Source organism: Bidens hawaiensis, unplaced genomic scaffold (genome assembly GCF_021521415.1).
Source record: "Bidens hawaiensis isolate Kalapana, Puna unplaced genomic scaffold, B.hawaiensis_p1.1 tig00036720_1, whole genome shotgun sequence".
Taxonomy (NCBI): domain Eukaryota; kingdom Viridiplantae; phylum Streptophyta; class Magnoliopsida; order Asterales; family Asteraceae; genus Bidens; species Bidens hawaiensis.
Window position 1 is genome coordinate 104,713 of NW_027496403.1, and position 21,989 is coordinate 126,701.

The window sequence follows — 21,989 nt, forward strand, 5'->3', positions numbered from 1 at the left end:
AGATTTGAATTAAAAAATGATTGAATGGATGCCGGTTAATAAATTATTCTATAAAAAATGAGGATTGGTAAATTTATTTACAACGTTTTGAATATTCCGGTTCTTCGGTTCTAGAACCGCCGGTTTTACCCGGAACCGAACCGGGAACCGTTTAATGCAAATTCTGAGAACCAAGAACCGAACCGGTACACATATTAGTAGTTCTGAGGCACCGGTTCGGTTCCGGTTCCTCGGTTCTGGCGGTTCCGAACCGTTTTTTGCTCACCCCTACCTAGACGGTTTATGTGTGAGTTTAAATTTTACACTTATTACTTCAAAGAAAATGAATATTTTACATAACAGGTTATTAACAGTGACCAAACCAAACCAAACCAAACTGTATAAATCTCAAACCGACTGACTTGCTTCGGAATGAACAGTTTAATTTGGAGTGTTAGAACTTAGAAGAGCATTCCACATCCAAGGACTAAAATGACAAAAACAAAGAATGAAAACACAAATTTCCCAAAAATATTTTATAAAACCATCCATTCAATAAACAATTCAACACAACTCATAACTGGTTTAAACTTACAAAGTATTATTAAACAACAGTAACAATATAATCCCATCCAGAAAAACAAAATACCCCAAAAATGATCCACAAATTAGTTGGATTTGATTAAAGATCACATCTTTCTCAATCGAACTCGACCAAAACTCGAAGCTGTATTCATAAAGTAACAAAAATCAAGAAACTTGTATAAAAGTATATAAATGACAGTAAATATGTGATGAATAGTATATATTAATTACCTTTTAAACTGCATATTTAGACTTTCTGTTTCTTCTTTTTATTGCTTTTATTTGTCGTTCCTTCATACGCCATACGCCTTTTATCATCTATCTTCAACTCATTCAACCGCAACTTTCTTCTTTGTTTCCTTGACAATTCCTTTTTGTCATCATTTTCCACGTCCGGTTCTGACACGTCTGGTTCTGACTTTTGAGTTTCATTTTGACCGTTTTGACCATCTTCTTGTTTACGCTTCTTGCTGTCCTTGGTTTGACCATCAGATGACTCGCCTCGAATAAGAGCTTTAATCCTCTTCCTGTGCTCTTTTCTCTTATGATGTGGCACAACAAACTCGTCGTCTCTATAGGTAGCCAACTTCTTTAACGGAACTATCTGATTTAACTCCTTTTCGTCCACTATTAAAATCTCCTCCGGTTTCAATCCACACGTGTTTTTATTAACCGGTTTGTATTTAAAACGTGTCCTCAAATCGCCAATCGTATCCTCACAGTCTAATTTTAAATACTCTTCCATCTCCTTTTTAATCAACTCTTCTTCTATTTCAGACCGTTTACTTTTTTTAACCTTTTTTTCTATTTGTTCTTCGTTACCCTCGTTTTTAACCTTCTTTTTCAGGGTCTTTTCTCGAATCGCCAAGAATCCGTCAGCCGGCCCGTTTTCATCATCCCATCCTTTTGGAAGCCCGAGTAACTCGTCTTCTTCATCAAAGTTAGGTTTTTCCAACTCACCGTCTTCTTCACTACCGAAACCGGGGTCCACATCATCCGCTTCATAAAAGTTATCATTAAACGCTTTTTGCATCTTTCTATCATACTCTTCAGGATCAAACTCCTCTTCAAGATCATATTCATCTAACAAACACTCACCGTTTTCACCTATTCCCGCGGTTTCTCTGATCTTTCTAAGCTTCTCATTCATTTCTTTCTTTTTTAAGTTTTTCAATCGTTTTAACTCTTCATTTCTCTCGAACTCGGCTTGTTCCATTCTCTCTTTTTTACTCATTCTTTGCGCTTTTCTTGCGTTATCCTTCTTTCTTACCGAACCCTCAACTAGTCTTGAATGACCGAACACTAGATCGCCTGCGTTTTCTTCATACCTGAAATTAAACCCTCTTTCGTAATCTTCTTGCTTCTCTAACTCTTCTTCATCTTCTAAAACATCTACTTCATCAAGCACACCTTCGTTACCGTTATCTTTTCCTAACCACATCTTTTTCCTAAAATAATCCTTCAAAAACTTCTCGTTTTCGTCTAACTTATCATCTTCCTTAAAATACTCATCCAGCTTCTTTTCATACTCGTGATCATCTTCATCTTCATCTTCATTATTATTATTTTTAACCTTCAACAATTCACCGTCATCATCATCATCTTCCGCAGCAACTGCATCTAGAAACTCCTTTCTCGCGACCTCCAGTTCTTCAACATAACTCTTTTTCTTGTTTTTATAACCGTGCTCTTCATCTTCATCTTCATCGTCAAACTCGGGCCCGCTTTCAAGTAAATGCTTTGCATTTACATCTTTCAAATACATTTTCTTTTTCTTCTTTTCCTTTTTACCATCTGCAGCCTCGGTTTCATCTTCTTCTTCATCTTCTTCATCATCCGAATCGAATAACTTAGCATCCTCGCTTTTAAGCGACGGATCCTTATTTCTAACCTTTAATAACGCATCAAAAAACTTCACATCCTGCTTGGTTGAATAATTAACAATATCCTCCTCATCATCAGTTGATTCATCATCTTCTTCTTTACTGTCATCAATTAGACCTTTCTTCTTGAGCTCCTCAAACCGCTGCAAATCTTCACGTTTTTTGTTGTGCTCAAATCGGCGAGCGTACTCTTCGTTAACTTCGATTTTCGATAAATCACCAGCATCCGAGTCACCGTCATCCCCAAATAGCTTCATCCCCATTCTTTTAATTCTGAAAACCAAATAACTTAGGTTTATCGGTGTAAACGAGCCGAGCCCGGCTCGAGCCCAGCTCGTTTCAAATTAAGACGGCTCAAGCTGGACACGTTTTAATCTAAGACGGCTCGAGCTTGACACGTTTTAATCTAAGAGGGCTCGAGCTTGACTCATTTTAATTTAAGAGAACTCGAGGTTGGCTCGTTTCACATAAAGAGGGCTTGATCTTGATCCCAGCTCGTTTAAAGCTGTATTCTAAAGCTCGAGCTCGGCTCGTACTAGTTTGTCAAGCTAGAGCACGGCTCAGGCTAGGCTCTTTTATTATTATTTAATTATTTTATTTATACGCGTTAATAATTATTTACATATATATTCATCATTATAATTTTTATAAATTATAAATAATACAGTATATATTATTTAACTATTTTTATCATATGTTCGTATTTAAAAAAATTACATAAAATATAAATACATAAAAAGCTCATTTAGGCTTTCAAGCCAGCTCAAACTCGATATGTGAAGCTTGGGCTAGAACTCATTTATTAAATGAGCCTTTACATAAGCTCGATCTGAGCTCGTTTAAGCTCAACTATATTTGAATTTTTAGAGTTGTATATTTAGAGCTCGAGATCGATGTCTTTTAGTTTAATAGGGCTCACTCTCGGCTCATTTAGAGTCGAATTTCTTAAAGCTCGACCTCAACTTGTCAGTAGTTTGTCAAGCTCGAGCTCGGCCTGTTTAGAGCTATATTTTTAAAGCTCGATCTCAGCTCGTCAATAGTTTGTCAATTGTCAGTAGTTTGTCAAGCTGAAGCTCGGCTTGGCCTCACCTAGTTTATTATCTATTCTTATTTAATTATTTTATTTATATGTTTTTATAACTACTTACATTTATACTTATAAAAAACATATTATATAAAACCTATATATATATATATAAAGTAATTTAAATTTTAAACCCGCGCCCCTGCTCGAGCTCAATATAGCTCGATTCGAGTTTTTAACCAGCCGATCTCGAGTAGCTCACGAGCCACTCGGCTCATTTAACCCCTAATTAGAGCCTATAGTTGTGTAAACTAGTGCAGAGAAAAAATTAGGGCATAAATTGCATTATAAGTTTATAACACTAATCAATTTCAAGCATATCATTCGAATTAATAAAATTTGTAGCTGTAAATGATATATTATATATAATCTGAACAATTAGGGCTTATTAACAGTAACAGTTAAGTAATTAATAAGCAAAGTTAATCTAACAAATCGATACATACCTTGAGTCGTTTAAAGCTTGATTGTTGAGGCTTGACAACAAACAATTAGCAGTAGCTTCAATATAGGTTGGTTGATAATGGAACCCTAAAATTAATAATATATTAATTTGTAATTTGTAATGTTTGTAAAAATAATATTGTGGGTAATAAGAAGATGGGGGCCCAAAGAAGTTGGATGTGTTGGGTTAATTCATCCTTGGGCCGGGCTTTCTATGGTGTCTTCTGAAGGTCCTCATAAAAATTGTATCCGGAACTGGTTTCATCTCTACTCGGTCAAACCCGACCACACCCGGCCCGAAACCCGATAAAAACTCGGAAAATCTGGTTCCTGAAAATAGCCTATTTGCGCACAGCTAGGTAGATGTGTAAAAAAACGGTTTTCGGCCTAGTAAACCGGACCCCAACCCAGCCGAAACTGGTTTAAAACCGGTTTGGGCCAAACAGGTTTGTAATCTAACCCAACCCATAGGTTTGGCACCAGTTCATATACTTGTTCTGTGAGACCCGTTTATAACCCGAACAAGTAGTAAAAAGATGATTTTTTTGTCCAAAATCGTTTTGAAACCCGGTCTGAATCTGTTTGACTGGTTTATAACCCGAACGGGTAGTAAAAAAACGTTTTTTTTTGTCCAAAACCGTTTTGTAACCCGGCCCGAATCTGTTTGACCGTTTGAAGTTTCGTCTTTCAAAACCGGCTTGTAACCCGAACCGGTTTTGACCATGAGTTGACCAAACCGGTTTGGGATAAAACCCTATTTGTACATGTTTGTGTGTAATTAGGCTTTAGAATAATTTGGTTTTGGTGTTAGGTTTGTGGCTATTTTAAGTACATTGATTTTTCTAATTTGGACTAGAAAAATAATATCAGAAGGTGGTGGTGGTGGTGATGGTCAAATTACGATGGTGGTAAACCTTGTCGTATAACCCACACGCTAAAAAGAAAAACTTTAACTTAGCCCATGTGTTTTTTGTTCTTGATTAACATATGAATCATGCTTTGTTGGTTATTGATTTAAATTTAAAAATTTTGCACAAACAAAACTGAGGTTTTTTAAACAACTAGATAATCTTGAGTTAAATAATCAACATGCGTGATTCATTTCAGAGAGTTTAGACTTACACATCACAACATACCATAACAGATTTGGGTTCAAATGAACCCATTCACTTCTCCAATTTGTACGTCGTGTATAGTACTCAAAACCAAAATGAACCGCAAATTTTTTGAAATTGAATCCAAAAAAATGTAATATGGAATATGAAACAAAAAATGTCTAAGGTTAAGTGGTAAATTGCATTTTACTTAAGTTCAATGTCATAAGTTCAAATTTTCCTACAACATGTGACCCGATCTGACTCGGACCAAAGATTCAACATAAGTGACACATTCGAATGCTAGATATTAGTGAGCCCATTGAAAAAAAATTGAAGGCTCCGTTGCTGAATATGATATGACATGATATAATATGCATAACATACATGTTATAACATGATATAACATCACATAATATAACATAACATACATATTATAACATGACATAACATAACATAACACTAACACAACATAACATTGCATCACATAATAAAGTGAGTGTAAACAAAGTTATTATTTTAAAGTATCATAACATAATAGTTTAAAAAAAAGTTATAACATAATTGAAGAAACACGAAGCGTACCGGGTATAGCTCGGATCGTCTTCTACGGGATGATGTAACCAAATCTCGCTCTCCTCCGCTTAGATCTGCAATGGTTTTTGGGGGTGTGGAGGTGACTGCTAAGAAATCTCGAGGATCTCTTGTTTACAGACACAAAAATGGTTATGGTGGTGGCTCTTATTGAGAACAACCCTTAATAAGGAGGTGGAGACCTCCTTATATAGGGAGCCTCATGGCCACCATCATGGTACCCTAATGGGCCTAGCCCAGTTAGGGTTACCTCCACAAAACCCCCTCAGCCCAATAATATTGTATTAGTCCATATAATAAAATAAGCCAAACATAATAAATTAAGGTCGTAAGCCGGGTTTAGTACCATACCCCTACAAGCCCCCCAAGTCCAGTGTTGCTCCTAGGCGTGCAAGCGTTTAGGTGGAGCGCTGGACTTCATAAGGTGTGTTAGGATATGAGGCGGTTTTTTCCCCTTTCTTCGGCCTTGTCTTTATTGTCTTTGAGTTTTGAGAGGTTTTCTCCATGATGGTGACATGTTGTGATCCTTATGATAATAATGGTGCACTGGCATGAATAAGATATAGCACGCATCATAACAATAGTGGCGCGGGGCCTGATAAAAGATAGAGTGCGCATCTCGATAATAATGTAATGCAACTTGCGCGCGAGGCAGCTTACGAGCTATAAAAATAATGAAGCTTGCGCGCGAGGCGACTTACGAGCTATAAAATAATGAAGCATGCGCGAGTTGCGGCTTATGAGCTATAATATGATGATAATGACTGGCCCACAAGGGCCTCTTCTACCCAGGATGACTATCCCGGCTTGTCTTCAAAATAATAATGGAGGCACAAACGGCCAGATAATAATAATAATGTCATAGGTGCTTGTGCGACTCGTAGCCGAACCTGCAAAAACATATCAACTAAAAGTGGATGTATTACAAGGTTCCCATCATCGGGCAAATTATGAGGTGTGCCCAACCTACGTTGGCGCGTGGCCGTTTGGGATATTATCAGGCTCCCGACCTTTATGTTTGGCGCGTGGCCATGTGGGATATTATTATGCTCCCGACCTTTATGTTTGGCGCGTGGCCATGTGGGATATTATTAGGCTCCCGACCTTTATGTTTGGCGCGTGGCCATGTGGGATATTATTAGGCTCCCGACCTTTATGTTTGGCGCGTGGCCATGTGAGATATTATTAGGCTCCCGACCTTTATGTTTGGCGCGTGGCCGTTTGGGATATTATTAGGCTCCCGACCTTTATGTTTGGCGCGTGGCCATGTGGGATATTATTAGGCTCCCGACCTTTATGTTTGGCGCGTGGCCGTTTGGGATAATATTAGGCTCCCGACCTTTATGTTTGGCGCTTGGCCATGTGGGACATTATTATGCTCCCGACCTTTATGTTTGGCGCGTGGCCATGTGGGATATTATTAGGCTCCCGACCTAAGATTCGGATGTCTTCCATCGCGATAATGTAGTGGTGGTATACCACGATAGTCCCCCAGTTCATTGCTGCTAAATAATGTTAGGAGCATTGAACTTGTAATAATAAACTTGTTAATAAAGTTTTAATCACATGGGCGGATGAGGGGCTGTTATGAAAAATTGGAAATAATTACTTCCTCTTTTAAATCTTTTTGCCTCTGCACGTTCCTGCCACCATTTTGAACATTTGGGATGGTTGCATGGAGTTCGTAATTGCCGGAGTTAGCGTTGAACTTCAAGAAGGTCGCATGCGTTCCGCGACGGCGGAGTTTTACCCACCGGATCAAGTTGGTGGAATGTGATACGCGACTGCGCGCAAGCATCATGGCGGTGCGCATGTAGAATGGCGGAAGGGTTGATCTGCGACTGCGGTGGCAGAATGTTGATCCGCGGTGGCGCGCATGCGACGTGGCTTGTATTCCACCCTGCTATAGTGGCGTTGTTGCGTTACAGTGGCGCTGTTGGTATGCTAGTGTGTATGTGATCCGCGGTGGCGGGTGTTAATCCGCCGTGCCTGTTTTTGTCCGCCTACGCGCATGAGAAAGCGGCTGACACGCCGTGAACGGATTACAAATAACAAGCATTGTGGTCTTCGTGATGGCGGCCTTCATGTCTTCCCACTTGAACAGTGATGCGGATGCAAGAAACCAAATTTTTGGAGGCGCCCATCCATAATGACGCGGTGTTGTTCCGCGACGGCGCCCACGCATGTGGCGCAGTGTTCTTTTGTGACGTGATTGCGTAGTGGTGATCCGCAAGTATGATGGCGGTGTGTTGTTTAGCGATGCGCATGCACGGTGGCGAGGTGTTGGATCGCGGTGGTGCGGTGCTCGGCGCCAGCGTGCATGCGTGATGGCGCGCTGCTGCTTCATAGCGGTGGAACTCATGCATGGTGGCATGCACCATGGCGGCCAGATGGTTATCCGCGGTGGCGTGTACGCGTGGTGGCGCAATGACATTACGCGGTGGCGAGGTTCACTTGTCGTGGCGCGCATGAATGTTGGCATTGTATTGAACCACGGCGAGCGCATGCGCGGTGGCGGAGCGTTGTGCCACGGTGATCATCACAACTTGCGGCTTGCTTGCCGGAGCAGGAGGCGGCGTGGACTCTAATTGCCCGCCATGTTTTGTTTTTTCCGGTGATAGGTTTTTCAATGAAATTCTTGGATGATGATAAGAAAATTGGAAACTGGACCCACCTGTGACATTAATATTAATGCCTCCTCATGCTGGACAAAAGACAATGTCATCATCTTTTATGTACTATTGTACACTGTCAAACGTGAACCACTCATTTTTTCATCAATTTTTTTTTATAAAAAACGTAGCAAATCTAAAAGCTTCGATTTTTTGCCGGATGAACTCTTATATGAAGATTTCTGAGCCGGATCTTGGCTGTATTGCCGGAAAAAATGCAGATCTCGCACCGTGAGAATTTTAGGCCACCAAAATAAAGTAGATCTGGACGTTATTGTGAGATCTAGTTAAAACCGTCACAGATCTAGTTCAGAAAAACTACTAGATTCGGATGGTATCTGAAAAATTATCAGATCTGAAAGGGTTTTCAGATTTATTTCACCCTCTTGTTCTTCCAAAAACAGATCAAGAAGTCAAAAAGAGAGAGTCGAAGATGAGGTTCGTTTTCATGTCCCACGGATGGCGCCAATGAAGAAGCGTGTATCGACTTACTTGTATACGATCAACGTTCTTCGGGTACGAGTGTGCTATATCACCGATGGTTTTCCAAGATACGAGTTCTTCCACCTACAAAACGAACAGCACCGTGAGCTTACCCCTCAGAAAGGGACAGAGGGGTCCTCTTTGGGGTAACCCTCCGGTGTGAGAATCAGATATTGTAGGAGAAGATAAGGATGTGAAAATGAGTAAAGGACTTAGAATATATTTTCTTGCCCGTCCCAACTGTTGAGATCGTGTGGTATTTATAGTATTAGGGTTTTCAAAGATTGGGCTCAGACCCAATTAGGGCCTTTTTGGCCTCCTCCTATTGCTTCGCGCCACGTGTACTTAGGACACCTGGTACTTTTTCATTGATTATTCTCTGACCAAGGTATTTCACCTGACCCATGTGTCATCACGTGGTGGCACATGGGCTTTGCTGAGTTGTCCACCCTTCATTGGCAGCTGTCTACATCAGCACATTCTTTATTCCTTAAAAGATACCTTCTGGAAGGTTGTCTGATGAGTACAATCATGGTTGTCCTTATCCTGATTTGGATTAGACTATTGTCTCATTTGTTGTGTGTCGCTTACGCGCGGCCTTTATGCGCCTATCCCGGGGATGCGCAGGGTCTTCTCTTTATTCTCACACTAAATGTGTGTGTTGTGTGCATATGTGATATGCGCCACGCGCAGGTGTTTCATGCACTTGCGCATAGGTTTTAGCTTTGTGTCTTCATGACATCCTGATTTCAAGCCTCTTGTCTATATCTTGTGGGTTGACCCGCCCCGCTTTATGTTAAGGCGGGTGTATACCCCTTCAAGCCCCCCCAGTCTAATGTGTGTCTTGTCTCGCGCGAGCGAGGTAAGATAGATATTAGACTTAATAGTTTGCTTTTTCAATAGGGCTTGTTTTTTCTTTTTCTTTTCTTGTACGCGCGTTGCGCGAAATTCCATCCCTTTGGTTAAAACGAATCGTCAATGCACGTGGTTGGTTGGTGTTGACATGCATCAGAGATGGAGGCGTTATGTGTCAGACCTTTCGTGTGCTCAAAGTGCTACAGTGGCCTTTCACGTCTCCTCATACAGTGTCAGGAACACGTGTCGCGCTTATGTTGACCTACGCCTGCGAGTGGGGGCGCGTGAGCGTAGATCTGATTATTACTTGTTTCTCTCTCTCTCTCTCCTGGGCCTATAAAACCAAACCTTTTGAACGGTTTTTTCTTCATCTCCATTGTCACTTTCAGAGCTTTTGCCTATCCTTTACATTCCGATTAAGAGCTTTCGTCTTTGTCCCTGAATTCCGTGCTTAAAGTATCCATATTGTTCGATTCGCAATTGTATGTCTGATAACCCAGACACCACAATTTCCCCTAGTAAAGGCCGTGTAAAATCAGTGGTTATGTCTACTTTGAAGAAAACCGGCAAGGGTACTCGGGTTGCCGAGGCCTCGTCGGAGGAGGGAGGGAAGAACAAGGCGGTGAAGAGATGGGATGAGATTCCCTGCAAGTTGAAACAACCTGATTTTGATAATCTCGTCGCCTCTCAGGGTTTTCTCCCTGAGTATGGTTGTCTACTCCCGGCGACCGGGCAGACGGCGGCGGATCCTCCCGCCGGCTATATCTCTTTATATTCTCATTTTTTCACCCACTGTAATCTTCGTCTTCCGATGACGAGGTTTATAGGTGCGCTCCTCCAATTTTACGGGATTCATATATCTCAAGTCCATCCATTTGGATTAGTGCGCATGACTCATTTTGAGTTCATGTGCAAAGCTCAGCGCGAGGAGCCCACCCCTCGGCGCTTTCAATATTTTTATAAACCGAAAATCCAAGATTCTTGGTTCTCATTCACACCGCGCAGTCAGAAGGTTAAGTGCTGCACTGTTACCTTCAAAAGCCTTCATGACTGGGCTGAAAAATTCTTTTATATCAAGGCTGGTGTTATTCCCATTCGTATGACCATGCGCGCGATTACTTCCGCTCCCGCGGATGATGACGTTCTTAAGAATCCATCTGGCGCGTGGGTTGAAAAATTATCTGCTGAACCATCCCCCGCCAAGAATATTTGCGAGGAAGCGCTGGTGGGGGTTGGTATGAGCAAGAGGTGGACTGACAGCGAGACTGAGCCTGTCATCCATGTTGATGGCTCAGGTGGGTTGTTTGTTCATTGCATTAATTCTGCGCGAGTATAATTCGTTTTGCTGATATCACTTGTCTTGTTTTATGCAGAAAGCAAGGAATACATCCACGCCGCCTATGACGAGCATACAGAAGGTGGCTCTGTCGCGCTGAACGCTGGGGAAGTTGCTTTCCCTGATCGCTTCGATGATATGTTCATCCCTGTCGATTCGTATGACCATGCGCGCGATTACTTCCGATCCCACGGATGGCGCCAATGAAGAAACACGAAGCGTACCGGGTATAGCTCGGATCGTCTTCTACGGGATGATGTAACCAAATCTCGCTCTCCTCCGCTCAGATCTGCAATGGTTTTTGGGGGTGTGGAGGTGACTGCTAAGAAATCTCGAGGATCTCTTGTTTACAGACACAAAAATGGTTATGGTGGTGGCTCTTATTGAGAACAACCCTTAATAAGGAGGTGGAGACCTCCTTATATAGGGAGCCTCATGGCCACCATCATGGTACCCTAATGGGCCTAGCCCAGTTAGGGTTACCTCCACAAAACCTCATCAGCCCAATAATATTGTATTAGTCCATATAATAAAATAAGCCAAACATAATAAATTAATGTTGTAAGTCGGGTTTAGTACCATACCCCTACAATAATAAAGTGAGTGTAAACAAATTCTTTTAAATTATCATAACATAACAGTTCTAAAAAAGTTATCATAACATAATCAAGTTGGTGTTTGACGTTTTAACCCCCGCACCATTGAATCTTCATAAGATTTCACATAATATTAATTATTTTTTATTATTATTTTTATGTACCCATGTCAAAAAAAAATATTATTTTGCTATAGTTCGTTGAACAAATCTGTACTTCAAACATTTTAACTTATTTTTCTTTTAAGACAATTAAAAAACCTTTTTTTTTTTACTTTAATGGTAGTGAAGTCAAGTACTTTGTCTCAGTTTATAAAATTAAAGCCAAATAAATAAATATTTAATAACATTTGAACAAATATATAAATATTAAATAAACAAGAGGGTATGTTAGCACAACAATTATTTAAGGGTGTATTTTTAGAAAAATAATAAAAAAAACAAGTATTCTAAGTTCAAACAAATATAACATCATAACAACATAGAATTCCAAAACATTAAAAACTACATGATGAAAGTAAAAATCAAAACAACAACATTCATAATCTTTTGATGAATAATCAAGAAGCAGCATCTCCACCTAACACCTGATAACATGAAACAAAAACAGTTAGTTTCGAAAAACTTCTTGAACGCGACACGCAAACGTGCTACACAAGTAATACCTTTGTCATTGCAACCATCATCTCATGACGCTTAGCACTCTTCTCCGCTTGACATTCATCACAATAGTCTTTAAATACTTTGTCATATATTTTCGTCTCTCTAAATAAAGAACTGCAAATAAAATTAATAATACTAATAATAATTAAAAAAAATGCTAAAAAACATGACAATTTGCAAAAAGTGAATAATAATCAGTTAATCACATACCTTCTGCACCACATCACTAAATTAACTCTACGCCCGGATGTGGTGGCTCGGGCACCATGCCGATGACAACCACGGTATAAAGTTGAACATCCAGCTAAATTATTAACTTCAGTGATTTTCTGTCATTTGTATAAAAAGAGTTAAAAAATTATTTAACAGTTAGAAAAAATTAAAATATATATATATATATATATATATGTATACCTCAGGATCTATGTTGGTATAAACATGTTTGTCACACATTGGACTTTCAAAAAACAACTGGCCACCAGTAAACTCATTGCCCAAACATATGTTTAATGTTACTTCAGAATCATCCACATGAATATCTGAAAATGATATATGTATTTATAAGTTTATAATTATATGTAAGTTGTTAATTAATACAATGAAAATTGAATATGTGACATACCCTCTATAACATCCTTTTTGCCCATTCCATATTGAACTATATACCCATGATGGGAATCAAGGGTACCTCCAACATCCGGGAACAAAACCGCACAAATATGTTTAACGAAACGTGACAACAACATATCAAGCATGTCTTTCATGCCAAAGTCATCGAGACATAGTCCAAAATTGTTGAACGTGTTTGGCATCATAATTTTGGTTCTTGATACATGGATCCATTTTTCGATATGATCCACCTAAGCAATCACAGTTTGATTAAAAAAGATAATAATAAAATAAAATTAAGTACCTAATGACAATATCAAAGGTGGTTATGAACTTATAAATATTATAATTTAATTACCTCGTGTAATAACATGTGACAGAAACTCGGCTGCAACATTTTAAACATATAGACTCCTGGTGCATCTTCGTTCATAATGCTTCGAATGCAATCGTTGTTGCTAGTGTTCATTGCGTTAATTGCATTTAAAAATGATGGTAGAAAGACCATTGAAGGATTCATTGTGTGTAGGTTTTTATACACAGGCTGAAAATAAAATAAAATAAAATAAAGAAAAAAAATCAAAACAAATTATTTTTGATGCAATTATGATCTTATGTACATTGTTGAACAAATTTTACCGTATAACTAGATAGAATGTTTTGCCTGTATTCATTGTGTTTCTGCACCTGTTGAATTGAAGCAAAGAAAATGTTAACAATTATGATAAAAAATTAATTAAATACATTAAAGAATATAACCAATAAATAATACACATTTATTAACTTTATTGGGGTTAATCATTTATTATAGGAATTACTTTTTATTACAAAAGATATTACTTTAATTACTTTTCTGTATTTTATAGGTTCAAGATGAAAACGAGCTTAAAATGATAGAATAATAATATGATACTAACAATAATAAGCACATGAACAACTTTTATTAATTTACCATACAAAGGCCAGATTGAAATTGATTAATCAAAAGTTATGTTAACTCCAAAATTAGAAGGTAATTATCAATCTAGATATGTTTTACCATTCTAGAATCACTTATTATCACTTCTACAATCTAATCGGTTTCAGTTTATTCAGTAATTTAAGCACAATTTACATAAGTGAAGCATCGTTACAATGAAACAATTCAAATCGAACTCGTTCAATCGAAATCCAAAAATCAAATCAAGCAAATCAATGCAACAACAAAGGATTATAAACTACTATAGTAATTGTAGTTTGAACTAATAATGACATGGTAGGATAGTTGAGGGACCATTATTGTAACTATGATAGCAGCTTTGTTTACCTACTAATTAATGTAAACCATGTAGTTACCACAATTACAATAATGGTCCCTCAAATATCCTACTATGGCGATATTAGTTCAAACTACAATTGCAACCTAACAATGATAGAGAATCTTACTCGATTACGTTCTTCTACGTACGAATAAGGACGGAGAAGATCCCGCATGAACTTTAGTTTTGTGTCTCTAGGAGCATTTAACAGATTTAACGGTAAATGCAACTCTAGAGCACTGAAAATGGCAGGAGAGAACTCTGAATCACAATCGTCGTAGTTTTCAGCCATGTGGTCTTGATTAGGCCTTGATTGGATACAATCGTTCAACGACATTGCTCCAGAAGCGTTATCGTTATCAACATCTACATGTGCTCTTGAGCTAGAGGGCAACCATGCATTAGTTGACATTGTTAGTTTTATATGAAGAATGAGAGAGTTTGAAATTGAGCAAATAGCAATTTAGGGTTTGGTGATTATCAACTTGTAGTGTGTTTGATTTATAAAGAGTTTTTTACCCGATCCGTTTTGATTGAATCCGGGTTTGATTTGATTAATTAAAGTGTAACAGAGCAACGCGTTTTGCGGATCCAATACGATTATAATGTTATATGTAATATGTAATATGATACGGCTAGATATAAACGTGATCACTAGATTACTAAAACATGACGTCATATATTTTACAAGTTTAAGCTACACTTTTGAAACATGTATTGATGGTTATATACCATATTAGTATAGAAAGTTATCATTTACGATGAATGAAGCTTAAGCTTATCTCTATTGTCTAAGAGACGAGCCTCGACCCTTTAGAAGAATAATGGGTGTGTATGAAAGTATGAATGTATGATGAGCAAGACACACAAGTAGGCCAATGTACATTATATGACCACTAGACAATACTAAGATACTATCATGATACATTGATACAACTTTAAAGGATAAACTCGTATACATATAAACCGTAAAGTTCTTGATAATGCACAACCTGATATAAGATTCCAAAGTCTTCAAACAACATCATACGAATTGTCATGATTTTGTTTTGTAACGTCGAATCTAAACTAATTCCTCAATGTGATATTATTCAGTAGTGTTATAAACATGTTACCAATGTAACATTCAACTTCTTTAAATTCACAACTTCATTGTTCGTAACACCTTGATTTTTATTTACATAAAATGAATTAAATAAAATGTTGTGAATTGACTAAAATGTTGGTTTTAGAATTAAGTAAAGCTTCAGAGTTTCACATGTGAAAATAATTCAAGACGAAAGAACATGTCCAAAGACCAGCATATGGTACATATGCTGGGTCCTTTAGGAGTTGTGCTGCCTTAACTAGAACACGTTAACCGAGGAGGGTCGTTTGTTTACAGAAGATCATTAATTTGCGTGCGTGCATGTGTTTCTCAGTCTAAAGTAAACTCAACTCAACGTATTTAACGACAACTTAAAAAACAAACAAAAGAAAAACGAAGAGTATAAACACACATCCAAGATCAACAACAATATTTACCGCTCCTTCATGTCTTTCTCCAAAACCCTTCACATTTCCGGTCAAAGATCACACCTTTCCGGATTCCACGTCACTTTCCAATGTATAAGAGTGGTAATCCGGAGAAGAATCCATCCCAGGCCCGGGTTGGTCTTGCCTTGGTTGATGGTTTGTATCTTGAATCCCCAAACCGACTGCATGTGCAGAAGGATCTACCCTTCTAGAAAGTGTCTCTTCACAAGCCCGGAAATAAGCATACGGACCCCACCCTGAAACCAACAAGTAATATTACTATAAAATACACACGGGTCCCACATATTTACTAATATACAGCAAACTAACTACCTTCAGGGTGATACGGGGCTGGAAAGAACTGCAGATAGCAAAATGTGGCAATCGTGAGACCTGTAAAAGAATGTTTTATAAGCATATAAGCAATACGGGTCGACCCGTTTATAAAGTAAAAGGGTAGAAAACGTACCTAAAAGACCACCAGCGAATACGTCTTGCCAATGATGCCAATAGTCGTCTACTCGAGAAACTGCTACGAGAGATGCCATTAAAAGCGGAAGGAAAACAATGCATAGTTTTGCAATGTGGCCTCGCCGGTCAAACACTTTGATTTTTCCAGCCAAGTAGAGTGCTAAAAACCCTAGTCCTGCAAATGACCCTACAAAGTACAAAGTATCATAAACTTTCAATAAAATTAAAGAAAATAATACTGTTAAACAAAAATAAAAAAGGTAAAAATCTTACATGAAGAGTGACCACTCGGGAAGCTTTTATGACCTTCTCTTATATCACTATCGTTACCATGACAAACAACGTTTCCCCACCGATCATATTTCTGTAACATCGTATCAAAATGGTCATTATAACTATCATTTTTCAACTAAAAAAATGAAATTAAATTAAGGTTTACATACATCAATTCCATCAGGAAAACAACGCCAAAAGAAGTCAGGTCTCGGACGTCCAGTAGCATCTTTTATAGCATCGGTCAAAACACCCGTTATAAGTATAGAAAATAAGAGACCTGCAAAGGGAAAAACATTAAAATATGTGTATTCAAGTCAAATTTAAAAATCAAACAAACAAATAAAATCATTTATGGTAACCTAAAATTGCATGATGCAGATCATATATGTCTCTCCTCTTGAAATAGATGAACAGAAAAATTAAAATAGGCAACAACACCGCGTACACCTGTAAACCAAAATAATATTGTAGAATCATCAACAATAGTATTACCCACTGTTTTAAAATAAAAATAAAATTGGAAACTTACGGGCACAGCCCACAATGGAACGGTGTTGTCTTTCAATGGATATTTAAGATCCGTCATCATATCCTTGCCAACGAAGCGGTAGAACGGGTGTATAATGTTTAAACCAATTTCAATGATGACAAGTAGCAACAATATAAGCCAATCATGCATGTGAATTCTAGCCACTTGTCTTCCATGAGATCTCATGTAAAATACTTCAAATTCAGTTTCCCCAGGTCTGGCCTGCGGGCCCTGTTTAGATACGGTTTCAAGCATATGAGTAATTCTTGCTAATTGGATAAAAATGAATACAAAACACACAAAAAAAAATTATATGCTTTCATTGTATTCTGTTAGTTGAGAGGTGTAAATTACTGAATTATATTTCACTTCAATATGTAATGGGAAACTATATACAATCAACCAACCCTTGAATCTTCGAGAAGTTTGTACTTGCTTTTAAGTAGGCATGTAAACGAACCGAACGTTCATGAACTGTTCGGCAGGAAGTTCGTTTATTTAATAAACAAACAAACATGAACAAAATTGCTAGTTCACTCTATTAAACGGGCATGAACAAAATTGTTAGCTCATTTTATTAAATGAACGAACATAAACAAAAAAATTTGTTCGATTATATGTTAGCGTTCATGTTCGGTTCAAGTTACATGAATGAACACGAACATGCCCCGTACGTGTTTGTTCGCAGGCCTACTTTTTAAGCCAATATCCCTATTCTTCACATCAAATCAAACCATTGTCAATTTTATAAAAGCTGAAGAATCTGAAAGCTAATTCATGCTTCACAAACAATCAATATAACAAACTGTAACACAGTTTTCTTAATGTTGACCATCACTCATGTTCACTAGGGGAGTAGGGGTGCAAACGATCCGAGCTTCTTGTGAGCTACTCGAGATCGAATCGATTAAAAGCTCAAAACGAGACAAGCTTTTTCGAAGCTGAGCCTCAAATAAAGCTCGTTAGTTATCGAGCCTCGTATGGTTCAGGTTTTATCTCTTTTAGACGTCTATGTAGTAACTTCACACTGCACAGCTGAGCTAAGACCGAGCTGTCGCTTGCTTAAGGTACTACCATGAGCTCCAGCTGAGCTTAGGCTCGTTTAAGGTTTTCTAAAGGTACATAAAAAATAAATGAAAACGTATATAAATAAATTAATTAATAAATAATATACAAGCCAAGCCAGAGCTTAAAAAAGAGCCTCACGAGCCAACCTTGAGCTTTAGAAATAGAGCTCGAAATGAGCCTCAGGAGCCAAGCTTGAGCTTTAGAAAAAGAGCTTGACATGAGCCCCAACTAGAGCTCTCATGAGTCGAGCTCGAGCCTAGATCGGCTCGTTTGCACCCCTAATGTTCACAACTTCAATAACAATCACTTCACATATTCACAAATCAAAAAAATTGTGACCAGAATACAGAATTATCATATCTCACATCTTTATAGTTGTATTATATTAATCTCTTTTGTCACGAATTGAACATAATGTACAAATTAATACTAAATAGTAATAATAATAATAATAATAATTAATATCAGAAGCATACCAAATCTAAACAATTACTAACCTGAAACATATTCCTCATGACCTGAAAACTCATTCTTCTTCAGCTGCGTATTCAAAACCTAAACCACAAATTAAAACAATTTTTGAATTTAAAAACCCTAAAATAAAATATTAATTATGGTTACTGAAATTTGAATCTAAAATAATAAAAACTAATAATTAATTTACATAATAATAAACAGAGTGTATGTATAATAACAATTGTGGTGGTTGAGATTGAGATATTTTCCGACAAAAATAAAAAGTAAAGATGAAATTTAATTTACCGATAACCGGTGGGACCCACTGTCACTCAAATTGCTTCGTAAGCTCTGAATGAATAATAATAATATGCGGAATGGAATGGTGGATTCGTGTGAGGTTTAGAGAGAGAAAGAGGGTTTGTTTGTTAGCCGGAGATGGCGGTTTACAGAGGTGGTGAGTGGTCGGAGTGGGAGTGCATAACGAGTGAGCTTGAATATTGGTTTTTATTGCCCAACTTTTGATTTTTCACACGTCATTCCCAACTTTCACCCTATTTACCTTTATCATTTCACGTCTAAATGAACACTATCCTTGTTAATGTTTTGGACTAAAAATGTCATTCAAATTAGTTGAGGGGGTAAAACAGAAATTTTACTTTTAACACACAACCTCCATTTCCGGTGACCTCGTTTCTCCGGCGACCTCATTTTTTCCGGAGAATTTGAGTTTTCCGGTTATCTCGTCTTTCAGAACACCATATCCATCATTTCACTGAGCTTAACATATGAATTTGAGTTTTCCGACGAGTTGCAGGTTTTCAGCGAACACCACATCTATCATTTCACCGCCCACCGCCCCAAAACCGCAACCCCCGCCACCCGCCACCACCAGTGCAAGATCTCCTGCGTGCTGAAAAATCGAGTTGCAGGTTTCCGGCGAGCACCATCTTCATCATATTTCCACCGTGCACACTCTTCATGATCTCCATCTCCTTTTTACACCTATGATTCATCTTCATTTTCTGAAAGACGAGATAGTCGGAAAACTTAAATTCGCCGAAAAAAAAGAGGTTTCCGGAAAAACGAGATCACCGGAAATGGAGGTTGTGTATTAAAAATAAAATTTATGTTTTGACCCCTCAACTAATTTGAATGACATTTTTAGTCCAAAATATTAACGATGTTAGTGTTCATTTATACGGGGAGTGGTACAGGAAAATAGGGTGAAAGTTGGGAGTGGTGGATGACAAATCAAAAATTAAGAGTGTTATCTACTAATGAGGGGAAGTTGGGAGTATTAAAAACCAATATCCTTATAATAATAATAATAATAATAATTATTATTATTATTATTATTATTATTATTTGGTTTTCAGAGTTTACATAAATGGTTCATGTAGTATTTAGATAAGTTGTAGTTGTAGCCCTTTGGTTTCATTCATGTGTCAACTTCAAGTAAAGGTGTCATAATGTAACATATTAAATACCTTTTGACACGCGACAATGGGTTAAGGGAAGTAGTAGGGGACCCCGATCATTCTTTCGAATGGAATCGTCGGTAGGGAGTCGGGTTTTTCGGGTTTCAAAGTTTTTAATCTTAACCCGAAACTCAACCCAAATTTCTCATGGTTTTTTTTCGGTTGGGTTAACCATGTTTCGAGTATCCTATAAATGAAACAAAAAACAAAAACCAAAAAAAAAAAAAACTTTGATGGTAAAACTAAAAAAAACATGTTATTCTTTGCTCGTAACACGTAACTTGATAAAGTCATAAAACAATTCAAAAGAATTAAAAACTAAGTAACTAACTCGAACCATAATCAACTTCAATCATACGTGATTTGGTTATTCGATTATGGTTGCTATTAGTAATAAACGGAAAACATAAATTAACAATAAACAACCGATCCATAATAGGTGGAATGACAACAGTCGATTATACTTAAATTCCGATATGCATTATTGACTAAGACTAAATTTGTTATACCTAAAAGTATATTTAATTTCAAAACTAAAAGTTTATTCGGGTTGACCCGAAACTTAAAAATCAAACCCGAGAGCCAAACCGAATTACTTCCGTTCGGGTGCGGGTTTTTCGGGTCGGGTTAGACGGTTAGTTCAGGTTCGGGTACAGGTTTTTTCGGGTTGGGTTTCGGGTAAAAGTGACAGTTCTAATCGTCGTGTGTCAAACACCCCCCCCCCCCCCATTTTCTCTCTCAATTTATGCTTTTATACTATGTACTTAACGTAGTGAATTAAAAAAATGTGACGGTTTAGGGAGGTGGCGAGTGGTCGGAATGGGAAGCCAGTGAGTTTATTATTATTAATTTTTTTTTTATTTCAAAGCTGTCACAAATTAGGTAGTTCGTAAATAGTCCTTGTATTATTGTATTATCAGAAAACTTGTAGTTCTAGCACTTATTTGAAGCTTCGCTTGTTTTGACTTACGTGAGCTTTTTATCTAAAGCTCGAGTTATCTCTTGAAGGTGTTTGGTGTTTTTAAAGCTCGGGTTTGACTCGAACTCGGCTTGTGTATTATTTAGTAATTAGTTTATATAAGTTTTTAATAATTTTGTGAAGAACCTTAAGCGAGGCTAAGTTCGACAACGAGCTTCCCATACAATGCTCGAGCTTGAAAAAACTCATTTCAAACATTTTATCTATATGGGCTCGAGTAGCTCGCGAGCAGCTTGGCTCGTTTACACCCATATTTGTTATAGTTTAGATAGCTTTTGACGTGTTAAAATGGGTTGGGGAGTAATTGCATGTTAATAATTTTATGAAACTTGTAAATAGATATTGTATCCTCCGGAGTTATCAGGCTCATCTTATTTCGAGCATTCTATCAACCTGAACTCGAGTAGCTCGCCAACAACTCGATTGATACAATAATGAAACATTTAAATAGTTTTTGGCATGTTGAAATGGGTTGGGGAGTAGTTTAATGTTAATAAGTTTTATGATATTGAATCAATCACATCTATCAATTTAGCAGCTTCTAAGTAAACATTTGTATCTAGTGGATTTCACATAACACATGATGTATCACTAAAGATTTGCCCATAAATGTCACATGCTAGAACTTAAGAGTTGAGAGTATGTTTGAGTTGTACATTAAAGTCACATGCTAGAGCCATAACTTATAGTATGTTTATAGTCTTATATAGGGCTGTCCAAACTACTCACCGTTCGCCGCTCGTTCGTCGTTCGCTCGAAAATTGCTCGAAAAATGCTCGTTCGATTTAGGCTCGGTTTGGAAGTGAGCCGTTCGGCTCGGTTCGGTTTAAAAACAATCCAAGCACGAGCAAAGCCTCGCTCGGTTTGGTTCGGTTCGTTTTGCTCGAATTATTTTTTATTTATTAGTTTTATATATGAACTTTATGTATATATATAAAAGTATACTATTTTCTTAAAGTTTTTAAAAATTCCCTCTTTTGTGTTGAATTCAAAGTTCAATTTTAAATCATAGCTGCTCATTTTATATATGTTTTGTTGTT

General features: G+C 37.6%; 3 protein-coding genes across 4 annotated transcripts; all 3 read right to left on the minus strand.

Annotated features, from left to right (window-relative positions):
* Positions 1-510: 510 nt before the first annotated feature.
* Positions 511-4,068, minus strand: LOC143588706 (protein kri1-like). Its single transcript, XM_077069638.1, has 3 exons — positions 3,978-4,068; positions 796-2,720; positions 511-706 (listed from the first exon to the last, which is right to left on the minus strand). Exon 2 carries the CDS (start codon positions 2,708-2,710, stop codon positions 812-814), a length of 1,899 nt encoding a protein of 632 aa, XP_076925753.1. The 5' UTR covers positions 2,711-2,720; positions 3,978-4,068; the 3' UTR covers positions 511-706; positions 796-811.
* A 7,895-nt stretch (positions 4,069-11,963) lies between these two features.
* Positions 11,964-13,621, minus strand: LOC143588712 (2-oxoglutarate and iron-dependent oxygenase domain-containing protein ICU11-like). Its single transcript, XM_077069643.1, has 6 exons — positions 13,235-13,621; positions 12,890-13,127; positions 12,682-12,806; positions 12,478-12,596; positions 12,270-12,381; positions 11,964-12,191 (listed from the first exon to the last, which is right to left on the minus strand). The coding sequence occupies exons 1-6, from the start codon at positions 13,394-13,396 to the stop codon at positions 12,165-12,167; spliced, it is 783 nt and encodes a 260-aa protein (XP_076925758.1). The 5' UTR covers positions 13,397-13,621; the 3' UTR covers positions 11,964-12,164.
* Positions 13,622-15,490: 1,869 nt separating this feature from the next.
* On the minus strand, positions 15,491-18,845 carry LOC143588713 (lipid phosphate phosphatase 2-like). Of its 2 annotated transcripts, XM_077069645.1 has the most exons (9): positions 18,796-18,845; positions 18,531-18,588; positions 16,966-17,196; positions 16,796-16,883; positions 16,604-16,713; positions 16,434-16,524; positions 16,159-16,347; positions 16,023-16,082; positions 15,491-15,946 (listed from the first exon to the last, which is right to left on the minus strand). In XM_077069645.1, the coding sequence occupies exons 2-9, from the start codon at positions 18,561-18,563 to the stop codon at positions 15,747-15,749; spliced, it is 1,002 nt and encodes a 333-aa protein (XP_076925760.1). In that variant the 5' UTR covers positions 18,564-18,588; positions 18,796-18,845; the 3' UTR covers positions 15,491-15,746. The 2 variants fall into 2 exon arrangements, with proteins under 2 accessions (XP_076925760.1, XP_076925759.1); XM_077069644.1 differs by lacking the exon at positions 18,796-18,845 and having other exon boundaries at positions 18,531-18,679.
* Positions 18,846-21,989: the final 3,144 nt, after the last annotated feature.